At 49.3% G+C, this 18,040-nt stretch overlaps 1 protein-coding gene across 4 annotated transcripts in view; it reads left to right on the forward strand.

The window, feature by feature from the left end:
• Kcnq1 (potassium voltage-gated channel subfamily Q member 1) overlaps window positions 1–18,040 on the forward strand; it is a 332,940-nt gene that overhangs the window by 263,982 nt on the left and 50,918 nt on the right. For 2 of the 4 annotated variants that reach the window (NM_032073.2, XM_039092732.2), the window contains 3 exons: window positions 3,089–3,183; window positions 3,768–3,814; window positions 4,691–4,752. In NM_032073.2, coding sequence (NP_114462.2) covers window positions 3,089–3,183; window positions 3,768–3,814; window positions 4,691–4,752 — 204 coding nt within the window. Of the gene's footprint in view, window positions 1–3,088; window positions 3,184–3,767; window positions 3,815–4,690; window positions 4,753–13,831; window positions 15,498–18,040 lie in introns of those variants that run through there. The other 2 variants (XM_039092702.2, XM_039092705.2) reach the window with 2 other exon arrangements.

Genomic DNA, 18,040 nt, shown 5'->3' on the forward strand with positions numbered 1-18,040 from the left:
CTAGACTCTGCAGGAGGTAGGGGATAAGGCATTGTCCCCATCCCAAGTTGTTATCATTGTACTGAGAGGAGCCTTGGGTGACTTGTGTCTCACTCTCTGTAGTCCTCAACTCCTCAACTGTTCTAATCCTAAGAGCAGCCACAGGCTCCCATGACAAGCTCCTGACACTAACGAGAACAGCATGTGTCTCCTCACCCTAGCCACTCACTGCCACCTGCAAGGACCCCATGCCCATCCAGTAGTACCATGGTGGCATTCTACTGTACACTGCATCCCCTGGTACTGCCACAATACAGGCAGACCAAGCTCCGCCCAAGCTCCCACAAACCTAGGGACTTCATGTTGTCAAAAGGAGTAAAGGTCACACTCAGCAGGGGTCAGAGCCAGGAGGCACCTGGAAATGGATTAGAAGGGTCCAAAGGCCCCACACAGATGGCACTTAACACTGTTTCTCCCCCTACCTAGAAGCCATGTGACCTATGGTCCCAGTGCTGAGACACCAAGAGAGGTAGGGAGATGAGTTCCTATAGAACCAGCTCTTCCCAGCTTGGCAAGGAGCCACAGGAACCCCACGGGGAGTCACATCTTGACAAGACAATCTCTCAGGGAGAAGTAGGGCTAGGGTGTGACACTCTTACTAGGAAGTGGGATAGCTTAAGTTGTTTAAAGGGTCATGAGGAATTGCTGATGGCAGTCCCTAGGCTGAGAAGCAGGCTCTGTAGGTGATAGAGGAGGTTCCATATGAAACACTATAGAAACTGGGGTTATGGCATGTAGGCTCATGGCTCCCTGGGGTTCAGGTCTAGACTCTGGGTAGTACCCAGTGGAACACAGGGACCCTTATGGTCCCTTTGAGTCAGAGGTCATCTTAGTGGCCTATGTAGACCCAGTTTCCATGTCACAAACAAAGGACCTGCCTGATGACATGGTTAGAGGCTGAGGAAGAAGAGACCCAGACCCCCGAACTTTCTTTCAGGCCTCAGGACATTAGCCAATGTCCTGAGAGTGGCTCAGGAAACTGCCAAGATAGGCCAAACAGCCCCTACCTTCCAGCTCTCTGCTTCTCACCCTTACACTTAACCCAGGTGGCAGAGGGGCCTTGTGGGGTACAGAGGCTTCTTCTACATAGAGAAAAGTAAGGGCTCTACAATGAGCTGGCTTTATTGCTTGGGACACATGGACAGGTGGTGGCAGGCCTCCAGGAAAGAGTGAGGTAGTTGAAGAGGGAGCCCCTATGGGGGAGGGCTCCACAAGGCTTCCAGGCCACCCTGGTGACCCAGCTTTCTTGCCTCAGCCATCCACCCACATACTCTCCAGCTGCCCTACTAACCTAACTACAGGCATGTGGGCCTGCCTTGCTGGCCGATAAAGTCCTTGGCCCGCCGCCCTCATGTCTGGCCTGAGGAGTCAGAGCCTCTTAGGCCTGCAAGTTTGCCTTGCACACCTAGGTCCACAGCCAGTCAGTCTGGTCAGGTAGCATTATCTGGCCCATCTATGGCTCCTGCTGCCACCAGGGGACATTGCCCGGGGAGAAAGCTAAGATGGTCTCTTACACTAACCCTAGGCAAATATTTGACAGAGGCTCCTCAATCCCCAACCAGATCCTAGAGGGGAGCTTAGTGGCTCCAAAGACAGGTCCCAGCAGGCCTGGAGTGCTACTGACCATGGGAGGTTAGTTGATAGGGTATCTCTAGCCTTCTGGGTTTGTTTGTTTGGTTTTTGTTTTGTGTTTTTAAAATTTTGAGACCAGGTTTCTCCATGTAGCCCTGGCTGTCCTGGAACTTACTCTATAGACCAGGCCGGCCTTGAATTCAGAGATCTAACTGCCTCTGCCTCCAGAGTGTGGAGATTAAAAGCATGCGCCACCACTGGCCAGCTCTCTGATCCTTCTTAACTAACTGTTCCCTGCTAACAGTCCCCTACCCCCCTGCAGGCTGGCACACTTGCAAATCCCCACTCCATACTCAATCACACGGATGTTTGCAGAGGCTGGCAGAGGTACCCATGTTCACTTGGGCACAGTGGCTCTCAGACTCTCAGGCCATCCACAGACCAACATAAGGATCTGTCCTGCTCCTAGCCCAGGCCTGCACTGCCTCAAACTATAGTTTCTGCCTCCCTTGCCCATTCACCACATGTGTCACCAGGCCTACCTGGAGGGTGCCACACACCAAAAGCATTTTCTCCCACAAGTCTCTCCCCTATTACTTAGGGTCACTTTCAGTGTGCACTAAGGAGGGACGCAGGCCCTGGACTCAGTCATGGCCACCTCTGACTGACAAGGTACTGCGTCAGGATTCCTTGACATTTCTCATCTTAGACCCTATTTTATTCTCAGTCCCTTCTGGAAGCTGCAGCATAGGCTTCAGCAACCCATTTTCCAGGAAAGAGGAACAAGACTCAGTATCCTGTGTTACAGAAGACAGAAGCAAGGCTCAGAAACTCATCTTGGAGAAGGGAGAATCAGGGCTTCTGTCTCCATCTTGCAGAACATAGTAAGACCTGGAGACATTATCAAGTGTAGTTCTTAGTAGAATTTCATAGCGAAGTATTACAGGACCAAGGATCTGCCTGAGTGATGTCCCATGCTTGGACTCAATAGTCCCTGGGTATGCAGGCCACAGAAGATGTGATGACCCTGGTGCCTAGAATGGCCCTGGGCGTGGCAGGTCCTTCCTTCATGGGAGCTGGGCTGTCTTATAGAAAGTCTATGTGGCATTGCGAGACATCTAGAATACATATTATTCTACCTCCCCTCCTAGAGAGAAGCAGCAAGTGTGTCAACAGTCGAGGGCCCAGATGGACTGTGGATATACAGTACCATGTCTCTAGCCTACTAGGCCAACTCTTCCTGAGGAGACTTGGAACCAAGAGGGCCAGTAGGAACTGTCTAGTTGTACTAGTAAACTAACAGAAGGGAAAGAAAGTACTAGACAGGCTAAGTTGGCAGCCTTTGGGGATCAAGCCTGCCACTGTGTATGTTCTAAGCCATTCCTCCCTGTACTGTACCCCACCCCATCACTGTCTGTGTTTAGAATTGAGCATACAGGATTCAGGAGAAAGTAATATGTGTCTTTCTGGCCCACAGCAAGCACGGAAGCCCTACGATGTGCGAGATGTCATCGAGCAGTACTCCCAGGGCCACCTCAACCTTATGGTGCGCATTAAAGAACTACAGAGAAGGTGGGCACCGAAACGGGTTTGGAGTGATGGTCCCGGGAGACCCTGCCCCAACCTCACAGGGAAAGAAAGAGTTCTTAGTGACTTCTACCTCTAGGCTACCCCTCCACCCATGAATCTTTCTGCTACTGGGGTGGAGCTAAGGATCCTGACCATTCAGAACCAACATGGTCTTGGATCCTATTCCTATCAAAGTCCCTGGGGCCCAACACAGGTTTGGATCTAGGAGGCTAACTTCATGAGCTAGCTTGCAAACATACCTCTGTATATCATGGAGTGCAGCCAGGAGAATGTGACTGTCCCTTCCATAGACAAGGTCAAAGATTCGAGACCTCCCTGATTGACTCTACTCACCTCTTCCAGAGAGGAAGCCTAAGTAGCCCAGGTTCTGTTCTTTATTTTTGAACTTCCTGCCTAGTTCTCTCAGGAGCATGAGCCCATAAGGTCTTGGGTGCCTCTTGGTGGGTCTTAGAGTAGCAGTAGCAGATACCCCTGGAATGGGTGTCATGCTGTCTTCCTGGACACAATGGCCTGTCTTTGTGGTACCTCCAGCATTATGTGAGCTCGTGTCCCTCTCTTCTCTCCAGGCTGGATCAGTCCATCGGGAAGCCATCTTTGTTCATCCCCATCTCAGGTGGGTGTCCACATTGGTACCTGGACAGGTCAACCCACAGGGGACTCTCTTTCTTGCCTCTGTCTGTCTCTCACCATCCTTACAGCAGGCCTTTAGGGCCTCCTGTACAGACCCCAGGCTAGGCAAAGTGGCTGTAGGCAGGCTATATAAAGGGATGTTTTGGTGATGACAGAGCCCCCTGTGTCCCTCTAAATGATAGATTTATAAAACCTCATGCTCAAACTCTGGATATGGTAGTGAGAACCAAGGGTACAGTTTCCTGTGGTAGAAGGACTTGGGATGGAGCATGGGTCAGATAAGCTGTCAGCCCAAAGATTCAGGGGCCATGATGGGATGAGGGGGGTGCTCCTTCCTAGCTCAGGTGTTCAGGAATGTACAATGGCATGGTATAAGCTTGTTCTTGGCTTGGTGGGAATCCTTAGGACCTCCAGACAAAGGGCTAAGCCACATCAGGGAAGGATAAAGCAAGGCACATTCCTAGTGACAACGTTAGCTGAGATTCAAACAGGACTGTGAGGCATAATCTAACATTGGAGACAACCAAAGCAACAGACACCCTGGCCTGGTAATGCGACCAAGCCCAGTAAGTATCACGAATCAAGTCACCCCCTGACAGAGAGAGTGCTTTGTCCCACCTAGAAGACACTCAGGAGTTCCAAAGACAGGAGGAGCAAGTCTAGAGTCTGGATACACTGTCATAATGTCTCCCCTTCCCACAACCCCCGATGTCCCAGCCACAAGAGAATTTTAAAGGACAGCTTGTATGTTCAAGTATTTGGCCCATCCCCCAGCTACCTCCTCCCCCATCTCCTGCTCCCTAGGCTCTGGAGCCCACACCCACAGCCCATATCCCCGACTTTGTGCTTTACCCCATAGAAAAGAGCAAAGACCGTGGCAGCAACACCATCGGTGCCCGTTTGAACAGGGTGGAAGACAAGGTAGGTTCCTGCATCAGCTCTCATCGCCACCCTCAGCCCGTGCAGTACCCCGTGTCCTATTTAGCTCCACACCCCTCTGACCTACTCCATGGAGTTCTCGAGAAGCACTGTGCACAGTGGCTGTGCTTTCCACTTCACAATTGTGTGCCTGCAAAGTCAGAAACCTGCCTACCTATCAGCTGCTTCTCCCTGGTGTCCCGAGGTCGGTGGCACTGCTCCTGCCCTGAGAAGGAAGGAGTGAGATCGCAAAGCCTTAAACAAGACCTGGCCTTTTCCCTCCACTCCTTACCCTTAGAACTCTAAGAGCCTCCTGGCTGTGTCTTAGCCAGGAGGTGGCTGCAGCCAGATTCACACCAACCTCCCCATAAGCCAGCTGTCTAAGGTCCTTGCTTTGGGCAGGCGAAACCTTCAGAAGACTCAGAACCTGGCTGGCATAGATTCCTGTATGGTGTCAGCCTTTACTTATCCTGGACCTGACTGGTAGGGAAGATCCAGCTCAAGTTAGTGTGCTAGGCTGTGCTGGCTCTGCCTGGCCAGGCTATTTTTAGTGCCCACTACTATAGGCTCCCACAGACGGCAGAGTGCATACCATTCAGAGTGCTTCTGCCCCTTGTACTCTGTCTGCCTGTGATCTTATGTCAGAGCTGACATTAGCTAGACAATTAGGCTATTCCAGTGCCCCCCAGCGTCTGTGCCCACCACCCCACCTTTCATGAGCCACTGGAGGCTCTGACCCATAGGGGAACCTTTCTTGGGCACATAGTACATCCCACTGCTACTCTTTGAAGCCTCTGCAGTTTGAGGTGTGCTGTTATCTTGCCAGACAACCCACGTCTGTATACATGGATTTTATCTGAACATAGCTAAGAGGCTAAAAATAGTGGAATCTCAGTCAAGTGGCGAGCGTGGTTGCTGCTCGCTTGCTCTAGAAACATCTGGCTCTGACTCAATCTGGGCTGCAACCAGGCAGGTAGGCAAGGATAGTCTGGCCCACAAGGATATGGCGTTGAAGCCTCCCTACTTCTTGCTGGCACAAACGTCCCCAGCCTGGGGCAGCCATAGAGCCCTTTGGCCAATAAACGGAAGGGGTGTGGGCTCCAGATACTCTCTGAAACCCTGAGGTGTATATGTCCAACACTGAGTCTCACTAGGGGGCCTGGTCTAACCTGTAGCATCCTGAGGCTGAGCAGTGAGGTACTGTGGCCCTTGCTCAGCAGGTCACCCAGCTAGAACAGAGATTGTGCGTGTGTGCCAGGACAGAAAAGATGGAGTGTTGGATTCACAAGGCTGGGGCCAGCAATGGCGTAGGAGCCCTGTTATTTGCCTATAGGATCAAAGAGCACCCCAGGCTTTCCCACCTCTTTGCACATGAGCCCATTGGACCAGTGACAGACCCACTGGTTTGAGTCCCCTACACCTCCCCAGATAGCCCCAACTCTTTCCTGGTCAAGGCCACCTTTGATGATCACTCCTACTGCTGGCGGGAATCAAGGAGGACCCCTAACTCCAAGATAGCACCAACCATATATCCTAGGTACGTGAGCCATCTCGGCCCAGAAATTTAAAGGCAGCCTTCTGTCGCCAGCCCCAGATAATTTCTCCACCACAACTTCCTACCCCATTCTAACTGTTCCAGCTTCCTCCTTCTGCCCATTACTGATAGGACAGGCTACCCCTCAAACCCAGATCAGAAACCTGGCATCTAAGTGACAGAAGATGATAGGTAATAACTGCTAAAAATCAGGTTTCCCTTTCCAGACTCAATGTACGGCTGCCTAGCAGCAGGCTAGTGTTTAAGAACCAGGTCACAGCTCTATATGACCAAGGTGGAGCTTGTACTGGCCCAGAGCCAGGGGCAGGGGCAGGGGCTGAGGTACGTGCCACTACTTCATCAGATCAGAACAACAAAGGACTGGTTTTCCAGAGCCCATAGTCTCTGGGAGCAAGGTTTGGGAACAAAGCTAGGCCGATCCTCAGAGGTCCGGGTGACCTTGACCCTGTCTAGGCTCTGAGCCAGGTTGTCAAGAATGCTGGGCTCCTGTAGCAAACACCTAATGGGCACCATCACCTTCACTCCCTACCTCAAGATGGTTAGGATGGAGAAGTGGGTCCTCTGCCAAGGTCATGGTCACACTGAACCAAGGCTCCTCCCAGGGCTCTATCCTGGACCCCCACTGTACATCAAGAGGCTGTCAAGATGCACTGACCCAAACGGCCCATGGCAGCCTGCCCAGTCCCTCCCTTGTCCGGGACCACTGCCCCCTGTGGGGACAGACCCTGGGAAAGAGCTTTGCTGGGCCCAGAGGGCACGATGGCATGGCCGGGCCCCATGTTATCACAGTTATCAACGTAACCATCGGGACCAGAAACAACCCAAGCGCAATCCTGCTGACCTTGGGAAGTAGGGGACAGGAAATCCCTGGGAGCCCAGCAGTCCCAGAGCAGAGCCAGTGCCAGCCAGCCTGGCTGAGCCCAGCCAGAGCCCCTGGACTTCCCTGCTGTCAGCCTCTCTCTCCCAGCCCTCCAGGCTAGCTACAGACTGGCCAAATTCAAATCTCTAGTGCCCAGCAGCTACCTAGCTCAGCTTGGTCCCTCAGCTGTAAAGTGTGTCCCCCCATAGGCCACCCACATCACAGGGGCTGAACCCCATTCACAAACAGCTAGACCCCACTGGAGGAGAGGATCAAGCTAAGGACCAAATGATGTCTACTTATAAGGGATTCTTAGGGGAGGCCAGCTGGTTCCTGACCAGAAGTTTCCTAAGGTCCAGGCCAGGAACCAATACCAGGTAGGACATGCCCATGGGCTCCCTTCATGTAGCCAATATACACTTTCAGCTTTTGTCATAGAGTATGGATTGGTTTGTTTTAGAAATCACAGTCTCCTGTCACATAGTTAGTTATACAAAGAGCTGGTCCCCTTATGGCAGTCACACATGTGTGTAAGAGAAGAACATTTCAGAAGATTGAGAGACCTTTGGAAATAAAACTAGAATCAGCTCTGAGAGCTAAGGCTGGGTAGGGGCGGTGGCCTTGCCCACTGGCTACAGTAGTCAGGACTAATGGCAATTCAAGATGGTACAAGCCACCTTGTCATCCCTGTGACAGGAACATAAGAGTTCTGGTTCCTGCCCCCCTCTTCTGTTGCCTGGCCTGCCTAGGCTTCCCTAGGATCCCCTGGCTCTCTGCAGAATCCACACCCACTTCTTCCCCATGGTGTTCTTAGCTCTTCTTGGACCTGGACCTGCTGCAGTGTTTATTTTACAAGCCAAGCTCACACTGTCGTGCTGATATACAGAGCACAGTGGGGCCAAGAGACTGACTTTCTTGTTTTCTGCAGGAAATGTTTGTGGCTCAAAGCCGGACACAGGGGAGCTCTGGTTTCCAGACCCTGTTCACAGGGCATCTGGGGGCAGGGAGCACGGGTTGGGAGGAGAGGCCCCGGCACCCAGCACTTCTTCCGCCTAGTTCTGTCCTAGAAGCCAGGTCATGCATACTTATTTCCTGCTTGAGGATACCATGCAGCATCCACCACCTACCTTTCGGGATCTTCTTCTATCCATGAGGTCTATAAGCTGCACCCTGAGACCTCGTCATCCCAGGCCATTCCCTGGGCCCTCCTCTATCCTTGCTCTCCAGCTGAGTATTTGCTAAGCCCAGGTCTTCGTGTTCTCTGGCTGGGGGATTAGTTAGTTAGACATCACTGCAGACTTCCCCACCTCATCTCTCGCATCCCGCATAAGTCTTAAATGCCACCCAAATCCAGATGATCCTACTCTGCCATCTTTGCTAGTTGTGGTGTCTCACAGATTAAGTCGTGAGGTGTTCCCACCAATCCTACAACCTGGCATACTTACTTTCTGTGAGACTTTCTTTCTGGAATGGTTGTTAGAACTTCAAGGCAAAACCTTTCCAGACTGTGGTTTCCTCCGTGAGAACATTTCTAACTGCTGATTATACAGGGCTCTGAGGTTTATGAACTTCAGGGCTCTTTATTTCTTCTTCTGTCAGCTTTGATAAGCAGCAGAGGTGAGGAGTTTGTACCTTTTGTCTTGGTTTTCAGTTTTGTTGGTGTTTACTCGGTGCCGGTGGCATCTGTATTTTACCTCTGCTCTTTCCCTCGTTGTCATTTATCACCACCTCCACCCTTTCCCGTCATGACCAAGCCCGTGTGCATTCTCTGGCTTTATTGCTATTTTTCACCAAACTTTTGGCTTTGTGGATCTTCCCGCCTGTGGGTTTTTATCTTGCTTATCCACATCTGTTTAATCTCTCTTTCCTTCTAATCCCTTGGCCTTAATGTGTTTTTCTCTCTCTAACTTCTTCAAGCTAGATAATTATTAATCTCCAGATTGTCTAGATTTTTAAGGCCTGTGAAGCATGATAGCTATTTGTAACATTTACACTATATTTTTTTTCCTTGTAAGTGTCACTGAAAAGGCACATGCCACTTTTGCTGACCCAGCGTCTCACTATGTAGCTCAGTTTAGCCTCAAGATTGTCCTGCCTTAGCCTCCTTAGTTGCAGGGGTGACAGACGCACACACGGTTCTGCACCAGGCTCCCTGCATTGGATAGACAATGCTTTACTTTCGCTTTCCTCTGCTTATGGTGTATTTTTCTAATCTCCATCATCTTGTGTTTATTCCCGAGGGTTATGCCATGGCAGCCTAAGTATGTGGTTTTCATCACTCTTATTATTGCAGTAGAACTTTCTAGTAATTTTGCTTCACTGTCAGAGAAAGTGGTCCTGGGGTATCAACCCCCTTGGAATGTTTTGAAGGATGTTTTATAGCAAAATGCACGTGCTTAGCCTTTGTAACGCGCCTTGAGTACTGGGAGCATATTCCGTAGTCACTGGATGCAGGGCTGTGTTTACAAGCACTGGAACGAGCTCGCTCATTGTCTTGTTCAAATCTTCTATATCCTTGCTGGAATCTCTATCTATTTGATCTATCATTTCTGAGAAGTCAGAGGGTAGATTTCTATGTAACTTTCTAGGAAAACTCCCAGAGTCTTTCTAAGGTTTTGTTTGTGTTTTGTTTTGTTTCGTTTCTCCCCTTGTTTTCCGCATCGGCAGTGTGTAAACGGCCCACTTTCTCACTCAGCCTTGCGACCAGGCGGTAGACTTGAGCTTTTCTATTTCAGCCCTGTTAGTGAGTATGTAATGGTATCTCATTGTGGTTTTGATTTGCATTTCCCTAATGACTAATGATGTTGAGCAACTTTTCATGTGCTTATTAGCCATTCATAGTCTCCTCTGGTGAAATGTTTATTCAACTCTCTTGCCCGTTTTCCAATTAGGTACTCCGCTCTATTGTCGAGTGGCAGGAGTTTTTAATATGTTCTGGGTACAAGTCCTCCATCAGACGTATGACTTGCAAATACTTTCTCCTAATCTCTGGCTGTCTTTTCATTTTCTGAATTGTCTTTTCAATCTCAAAAGTTTTTAATTTTAATGAAGTCCAATTTGTCTTTTGTATGGTTCCTGCTTTTGACGGTCTTAGATCCCTTTAGCCCTGTCTGAAGTCATGAACATTTTCTTTTTTTATTTTTTTTTTCTTCTAGAAATTGTATAGAATGAGCTTTTGTGTTTAGGCCTATATTTTTGAGGCAATTTGAGAGTACTCAGTGAGAAGAAATCTAAGATTTTATTTACTTGGCTTTGTGTATGTGTGTGCTCATGTGTACACAGGTACACATGTGTGTGAGTGTGTATGTGTATAGAGGCCAGAGCATATCAACTGTCGTTTTTCACCAACCATCCATTTTTGGTGGACGAATTCTGGGAATCCACTAGTCTTTTCTTCCCCAACTCTAGGATTACAAATATGTGCCAGCATGCCTGACTATTTTATGTGAGATCTGGGAACAAAACTCTGGTCCTCCAGCTTGCACATCGATCACCTCAGCAACCTATCTTCCTAGCCTCTTAAAGGTGTATATAGCTCAGAGGCCAAGCAAGAGGGACACATGCTTTTAATCCCAGCACTTGAGAAGCAGAGGCAAACCTATGTCTGTGAGTTCAAGGTCAACCTGGTCTACGTGGTGACTTCTAAGTCAGTCAGGGCTACTTAGAGCCTACCAGTAAGTACCACACAAACTGCTGCTTTTCCCTTACAGATCTTCAGTTGCCACAGCACCATTAGTCAAAAAAGAAGACCTTCTATTTAATCACGCAGCGAAGGCATCTTTCTCAGGAACCAATTAACCAGGCCAAGCACAGTGGTGCACACTTTTAATCCCTATACTTGGGAAAATTATGCATAAGGGTCAGGAGCTCAAAGGCAGTATATATATACCCAGTTCACTATATACCCAGTTTAAAGTCAGCCTTGTCTACCTCAAAAAAAAATCCATTTACCATAAATGGATGGGCTTCTTTATGGACCTTCAATTCCATTTTCTTGGTCCATATGCTTGCCCCACACTCTCTTTGTTATTTACAGTGAGTAGTGAAGATATTCTGATTTTTTTTTCTTCAAACCTGGTCTGACACATAGAAGTTTTCATTTGAATTTTTGGATGAACTTGTAATTTTTTATTTTTAAAAGAGAAATTGGGGGGGAGAAAAGGCAAGTAGGCAGGGTAGTGGGTTTCTGGGATTCTCTGTTGAATCAATGGTCCATCTGGATAAATAGACATCTTAGACCATGAACATGCTATCTCTCTGTTTATGTGTTTTACTTTCAGTTCTTGGGATGTAAGGTTATGACAGGGGTTTTTTTTTCTCTGTAGCCCAGGCTAGCCTGGAACTAGCTAGCTATACCATGAAATTAAGAGTCCACCTGCCTCAGTCAAAGTCTGGAATTACAAATTTTGTACATATTTTGTAGTTTGGGGTATATACATTTTGTGTGTTTTTTGTTGTTGTTAACGTCACTTCTGTTTTATTCAGCATGCAATTGCTAATGGGATTGGTTTTTGTTTTGTTTTGTTTTGTTTTTTTCCTTAATTTCACTTTGTGATTGTATGTAACCAGAGCTAGAAACTCAATCTTTGACTGATCTGGGAAAGTCCAAACTTGCTATTCTTAGTCTTGGTGTTTTGTTCTTGCTGTTGATTCTGTTAGATTTTCCACTCCTGCTATAGATAATGAAGGCAACTTACTTCTTCCCCTCCAGTCCAAATGCCTTTCATTTCCTTCCTTCCCTTCTTCCTGCCCTTGCTGCCTTCCCACTACCCTTGCCCTAGCTTAAGCGTCAGTAGTGTGTAGGAATGACTGGAGACTCTCCTGGGAGAAGGCTTCCAGTCACCTGCCATCAAGGATGATGATGGCTTTGGAGTTCTCACTAGTGCTTCCTGCCAGCTCAGGATATGTTCTCCTATGCCCAGCGCACTAAGAGCTGACCAAAAGTAAATGTGCATTTTCCCCAGCTGTCCTCTCTGAGTCTATCAAGGTGACCATGTGGTATTTAACCCTGATTCTACTAATACAGTATGATATAGTAACTGATTTCAGGGATGCTAAGTCAACCTCACATTCCTAGGATATGCCCCATTTGGTCATGGTAGATGGAAGATTTTTTTTTTTTTTTGGTTCTTTTTTTTCCCGGAGCTGGGGACTGAACCCAGGGCCTTGCGCTTCCTAGGTAGGCGCTCTACCACTGAGCTAAATCCCCAGCCCCAAGATTTTTTTTTTTTTTTTGCAGGGCTCAAGTTGTTATACTATGGCAAGAACATTTGTATTTATGTATACAAAGATATATACATACATACAAGAGAGAAGGAGAATGGAGGTTAATGCAGAATGCTGGTATAGTCTATCCCAGACTGGCCTGGAACTTGCTGTGTAACCTAAGCTGGTCTCAAATGATCCTCCTGATTCTGCCCCCTACATATTGGGATTCCAGGACCACCATGCCTGGCTTGTATCTATAATCATAAACCATATTGTACTTTGGAGGGGGTTGTGCTTTTAAAATTTTCTCTCTCTCTCTCTCTCTCTCTCTCTCTCTCTCTCTGTGTGTGTGTGTGTGTGTGTGTGTGTGTGTGTGTGTGTGTGTTGTGCATGTGTGGTTTTTAAAAATACGATCAGCAGCTTTATCTACTTCTTTCTCACACCCGCTGCCTTGTCTGAGGTGCCTGATTTCATTCCCTCTCCTGTTGCTACGCATATGGGCATACATCCAGCCTGGCCTTTCAGTCCTAGGCTCGGAGATTTTCCAGACCACTCAGATGATAAGAGTTTGAGTTCTAATCAGAGCTGTAACTAGCTTGAGGATAGAACTTCCCAGGGCAAAAACTGTTCCCTTCCTCTTAACAGTTAAAGCCATCTTGACAGTCTTCTCAGGGAGTGGGCTAATTTTGTTGACTTTCCCACTGAGCTGTTTGAAGGTCTGAGCTTGCTGTCAGTTTTTGCCTTGAGACTCCCAGGTTTTAATGCCCAGGGTCACTAGGAAGATCGTAGAAACTAAAGCTCATGGTGCACGGGTGTCTTTGGGAGACCCTTACCTCCAAATCCTCAGCCTCTAGTCTTCCTACCGTCTGGTCAGCTCCTGGCTGCTAAACACGGATATTTTATTTTCCAATAGCTGATCTAAAAAGTAATATGATGAAATTAAAATCACAGTCATTTATTTCATTTAATTCCAGGGACTCCAGATACTAGATTTCAATATAATCAATCAGAAACTATTAAAATAATTGCTTCTCTTCCCTTATTCTGAGTCCTCAGGAGCCAGATGAATTTTGTACACATGCCCCATCTCAATTTGAAAGCTGGGTTTTCATGAGAGCTTCTGGGGTTGTATTAAGACTTCATAAAATTTACAACTTGGAAAGGACATTTGGGGCGGTTGTCTTTGATTTTAAGACTAGCTTTTGCTCTGCAATCCAGGCTGGCCTAGAACTCACTATGTAGCCCAAGCTAGCCTGTAACCCACTGTATAACTAAGACACAGTGTAAAACTAAAAACACAGTGATTCCCCTGCTTCAGCTTCCCAAATGCCAAGATTATGGGCATTGAGTGTAATTAAATTTAAATTTGTTAAAATTAGGTTGTGAAAACCCAGTTCTTCTGAAGATAATATGAGGTAGGGACCAAGCTGTTGGATGTGCTATTTTCTATGACTTAACAGGGAGACCAGAAGCTCTGTGAACACCAGCAAGAGAATGGGGAGGCCAAGTGGAGGTGGCACAGAGAGGAAGAGGAATACGAGGCAGCATCTCTGCCTCTGAACCCCCATCTACTCAAGAAAGCATCCTTGTAGGACTTCCCTGTGCTCCCTCTCCCAAGACTCCCCCCCAGTCCATGACTCACCATCTCCAAGTCCTAGAGGACCTGCAACCTGGAACCCTAAGGCTGATTTGCCAGTCGCCATTAAGAGCCTTGCTACCTGCACGGGCTGGTTACATTAGTAAGTGGGGCAGCCTAGGACACACCACAGCCCTGCCTCCCCCACTGAGTTCTCCTTACTTGTCCCCCAGCCCCACTCTAACACCCCTCTTTGCCTTGCTGCTGGGCTACTCTTGAGTGACAGGGCCGTAAACAGGCAAAGGCATGGGGCTCCAGACGATCAAAGAGCTCCCTTCAGAAGCCGGCATTCGTTTGCTATTCTGGGAACTGGTTATTTTAAGGTTCGTGTATTTTTTCTTTCCTGAGGAGCCGTCTTAGTGGACGGTGGAGTCCTGAGGTGCTGGTCCTTTAGTCAAACCACACAAGCCCTGTTTTGTCTAGGGTTTCAAAGATAAACCTATAATGAAAGCACCATTTGACACAGCGCCCCACCACCCCTGTCCTGGGCGGGAGTGGGCACGGTTTCTGGGGAGTCCCTGTGCCCAGCTAAGACTCAGAGGCCACTCATGAAGAGAACCTGAAGTCACAGTGCTGGGCCGTAGGAGCCAAGGCTGTGTCCTTTCTGCCTTTGAGCTAACCCACCAGAGTTTGAGAAGGGTCCTTGTGAAAGATCCCGGTAAGGTTATAGGGAAGTGTCTGCTGCTAACTTCTCCCAGAAGGAAGTCAACATGTAAGAAAATGACCACAGCCACAATGGGTAGCATAGTGTGAGTCAGGCTTCCTGTCCTTTTTGGTGGAGCAGGTTCCCTTCAGTCCCAGGCTCAGTAGAAAAGCTTAGGGAAGTATGTGAGAACTGGACACCCATGTACATTTTCAACCTATAACTTGAGGAAAAGTACTAGGTCCAGCAGAGGACTGGGTGTACCAGAGCTGTTGACTGTTAGGTGGTGTTGACCTTGAGAAGCTATGGGAGAAGAGTGCTGGTCACACTGAATTTTTCCTGACACTGTGTTCTGCAGTACTGTGGCCAGCTGGGCATAGTATGTGGCTCTGTAGGGATGTCGCTATTACCCAAGGCAGACCTGAGGGGCATAGCTGGAGGCCTCATGACCTTTGTCCTCCCAGATGACTATGGTATAGCAAACCATAAGCAGAACGCTAGGGCAGTAGATGGCTCTCATTTTGCTCAAGCAGGAGATGCGGATGCCTAGCGGGCTCTTTTTTTTTTTTTTTTTTTTTTTTTTTTTTTTTTTTTTTTTTTTTTTTTGCCTAGCGGGCTCTTGATGCTTCTCCCTGGACTGGCATTGGAAGGAAAGTTATGTCTGACTCACAGAGTTGCTTCAGAAACAAGGTAGCTGCAACCTCCAGCTGGTTCCCTTGCCCTGGTCCCCCAACCATCTGTCTGCAGTCTGCCATGGTTCCAGGACTATCCCAGCCCGACACCTTGTATGCTAGGCACTCTCTGACCCCGCCCTTCCCAGGCCTACAGAATAGCCCAGCAATAACAGTCGTAATGAAAGTGCCCTTATAGCCTGCCTATCTTGTCAGCAAGTCTCAGAACCCATTTCAGCCCATGGCAGTCTCTTGACAGGACTAGGAACCTCCTCTCTCATCCATGTGACAAGGACATCATCTGGACCCAACAAAACTGCAGATAGATAAAGGACATGAATGACTCTCTGTCTTTAGCAACCACTCCTGCCCTCTGTGAGCCTAAGTTTTCTTATCCAAGGCAGAGAGGATACTCTGTGTCAGTTACCATGAATTTGGAGAAATTAAGAGAAGAGCATGTGTCCCCCAGGGTCTTCTGTCTGACCTGACATGGGGGTCATTCACCTGTGGTAGAACCACACTGGTTTGCTGTCTATAGTCTCAGTGCTCATCTCAAGCCCCCATTAGGCTCGCCTAGCCCCTGAGTCCCACGCCAGGGGTCCTCCTCCTAGTTCCTTTCCTTGGACTCTGCCCAGACATGCTGCATCCGTGTTCTGTCCACCGTGCATATGGATGCAACACAAACCCTGCACCGTTGCTGCCTGCTGCTGTCACGCAGGCCAGAACCCGGGCCTCCTTTAAAACCTTTGGAGCCAGCATCTAGGCTGCAAGCCGTGCTGCTGGTACTGGCTGGCGGCGGCAGTGATAGGGGATCCCCAGCCAGGCCAGGGGCCCATTCTATGCAAGGGCCTTGTGACATGGGCAACACTGTGTGAGTATTCTAGAGCCAAGAGGCCCAGGTGTGGCCACTGGGCTCACGGTGGGAGTATAAGAACATGAGGAGCAACTAACTCTGTCCCCACCTCTTACGTGCCCCTGAGCAATCCCTCCCAAATCTGGGCCTCAGTTTCCCCCACCATGACCGTGACCAGTCCTCAGCAGCCCCTACCCCAGCATCCTCCTTTCCCTCTACACTCCTGTCTCTTGGGATGGTTCTCTCCCTGTCTGTGTGGGAGACACCTCCCCGCCCTACACCAGCTCCCCTGAGTGACTCTATTTATAGGCCTCAAATATTGGCTAGAGAGGAAATTTACATTTTTTGAAAATTTAGCTCAAGCCCGTGTCAACTTCTGTGGGTGCAACTGCTTCTGAGAGGCAGGGAGAAGGGCAGGCAGCAGACAGAGGCATATGTGTCAGCCCGTAGCAGTTGAGGGCCCTGGGCCTCAACAGGGCTGTTGGGTGATCTGTAATCAGTAGCTTCTGTAAAGGGAGGCAGTGGGTACTGTCCACAGGGGATGGGGTGTGAGGGTGGTTTGAGCCTGTGTCCATGTGGCCAGCCCTGCCTGGCCTCCTTGGGCAACCTCAGAAAAACATGCATTTTGGTCAAAATGAGCCTCTTTTTAAACTTGTCACCCTGTGGGTCAGGGCCTAGCTTGCCCCAGCTCTGCATATTAAGCAGAAGTTTGGTCACCACCAAAAATAGATCTTCCAACCTAGAGCCATCCCTGCCTCCCTAGGAAAGGACCAGCCTAGAAAGGGGCAGCCAGCCGTGCCTGGCCCTGGCCTTGGCCCTGGCAGCTCCGGAAACCATGGGCTGGTTAAGGCAGGCAGTGGACAGGGCGGGGAAAGCAGGCATGAGGCACTCTTAGGGGCACCCCTCAGGGTACACAGAGACCATTGGGAACACCTGGTATAGCAAATGACAGCCAGGGCCTGGCCTGGATGGTGTCACAGTGGGCCTCGCTTGATGGGGAAAGCCTTCTCGAGTCCCCAATGTGGCATGTAGCTCACATAACCCCTACCAAATGGCAGGTGTATCCAGGAGGTCCTTGCCAGTGAAACCTGCTAACACAGCAAGCACCTTCTTCATGCTCACCCACCGAAGGCCTGGGGTGCAGATGGGGCCTCGCCTGGCCTGGAGGGCCTCATCTACAAAATGGCTGACTCTGCCTTTCAGCTAGGGCAGCAAGCACAGGGAATCGCTGCGCACACGGAGGCCTGTTTGCTTTGCTGAGGGAACGGCCTTTCCTTGCCTGGGTTCCAAGGGCTCCAGAAGCAGATGGAAATTTTTGTGGATTAAATGCCGGGCTGAGGCACGCTGGGCTGTTTGGGTTGGCAGCATGCTGCCTCCCCGCCCGCTCCTCATCCGCTGCTTCCCGTCCTCGGCGTATCCATTCATGCCTCCGCTTCTGGGTCTCCCTCCTCCACTGCTCTGTATCCCTTCCCTCTCCTACGGCCTCGAGGGATAAGATAACTGTGCTGGCCCAGAAGAGGGAAGGCCAAGGCCCTCCACAGCAGCTCCTACAGGGACCCCAAGCTTAAGGTTCTCTTCATTTCCAGATCTTCATCTGTGGAATAGCAGCCCACGTTTGAGTCAGGTGAGCAGTGTGCCTGTGGTCCAGTACCCAGAAAGCATCAGAACAAGAGGTTGTCACACTGGCTACTGTGCTCCCAAGAAAACAAAAGGCCCAGGCTGACATAAAGAGTGCCATGCCTTTATCCCTCCTTTTCAGAACTTTCTTCTAGAAAGATCTGGGGTTTCACAAAGGGGTTCAGAGGGTAGGCAGGTCTGTCAGGGAGCCAGAGAGCAAGGGACATGACTGTCTTGCAAAGGACTTTG

Source organism: Rattus norvegicus, chromosome 1 (genome assembly GCF_036323735.1).
Source record: "Rattus norvegicus strain BN/NHsdMcwi chromosome 1, GRCr8, whole genome shotgun sequence".
NCBI lineage: Eukaryota > Metazoa > Chordata > Mammalia > Rodentia > Muridae > Rattus > Rattus norvegicus.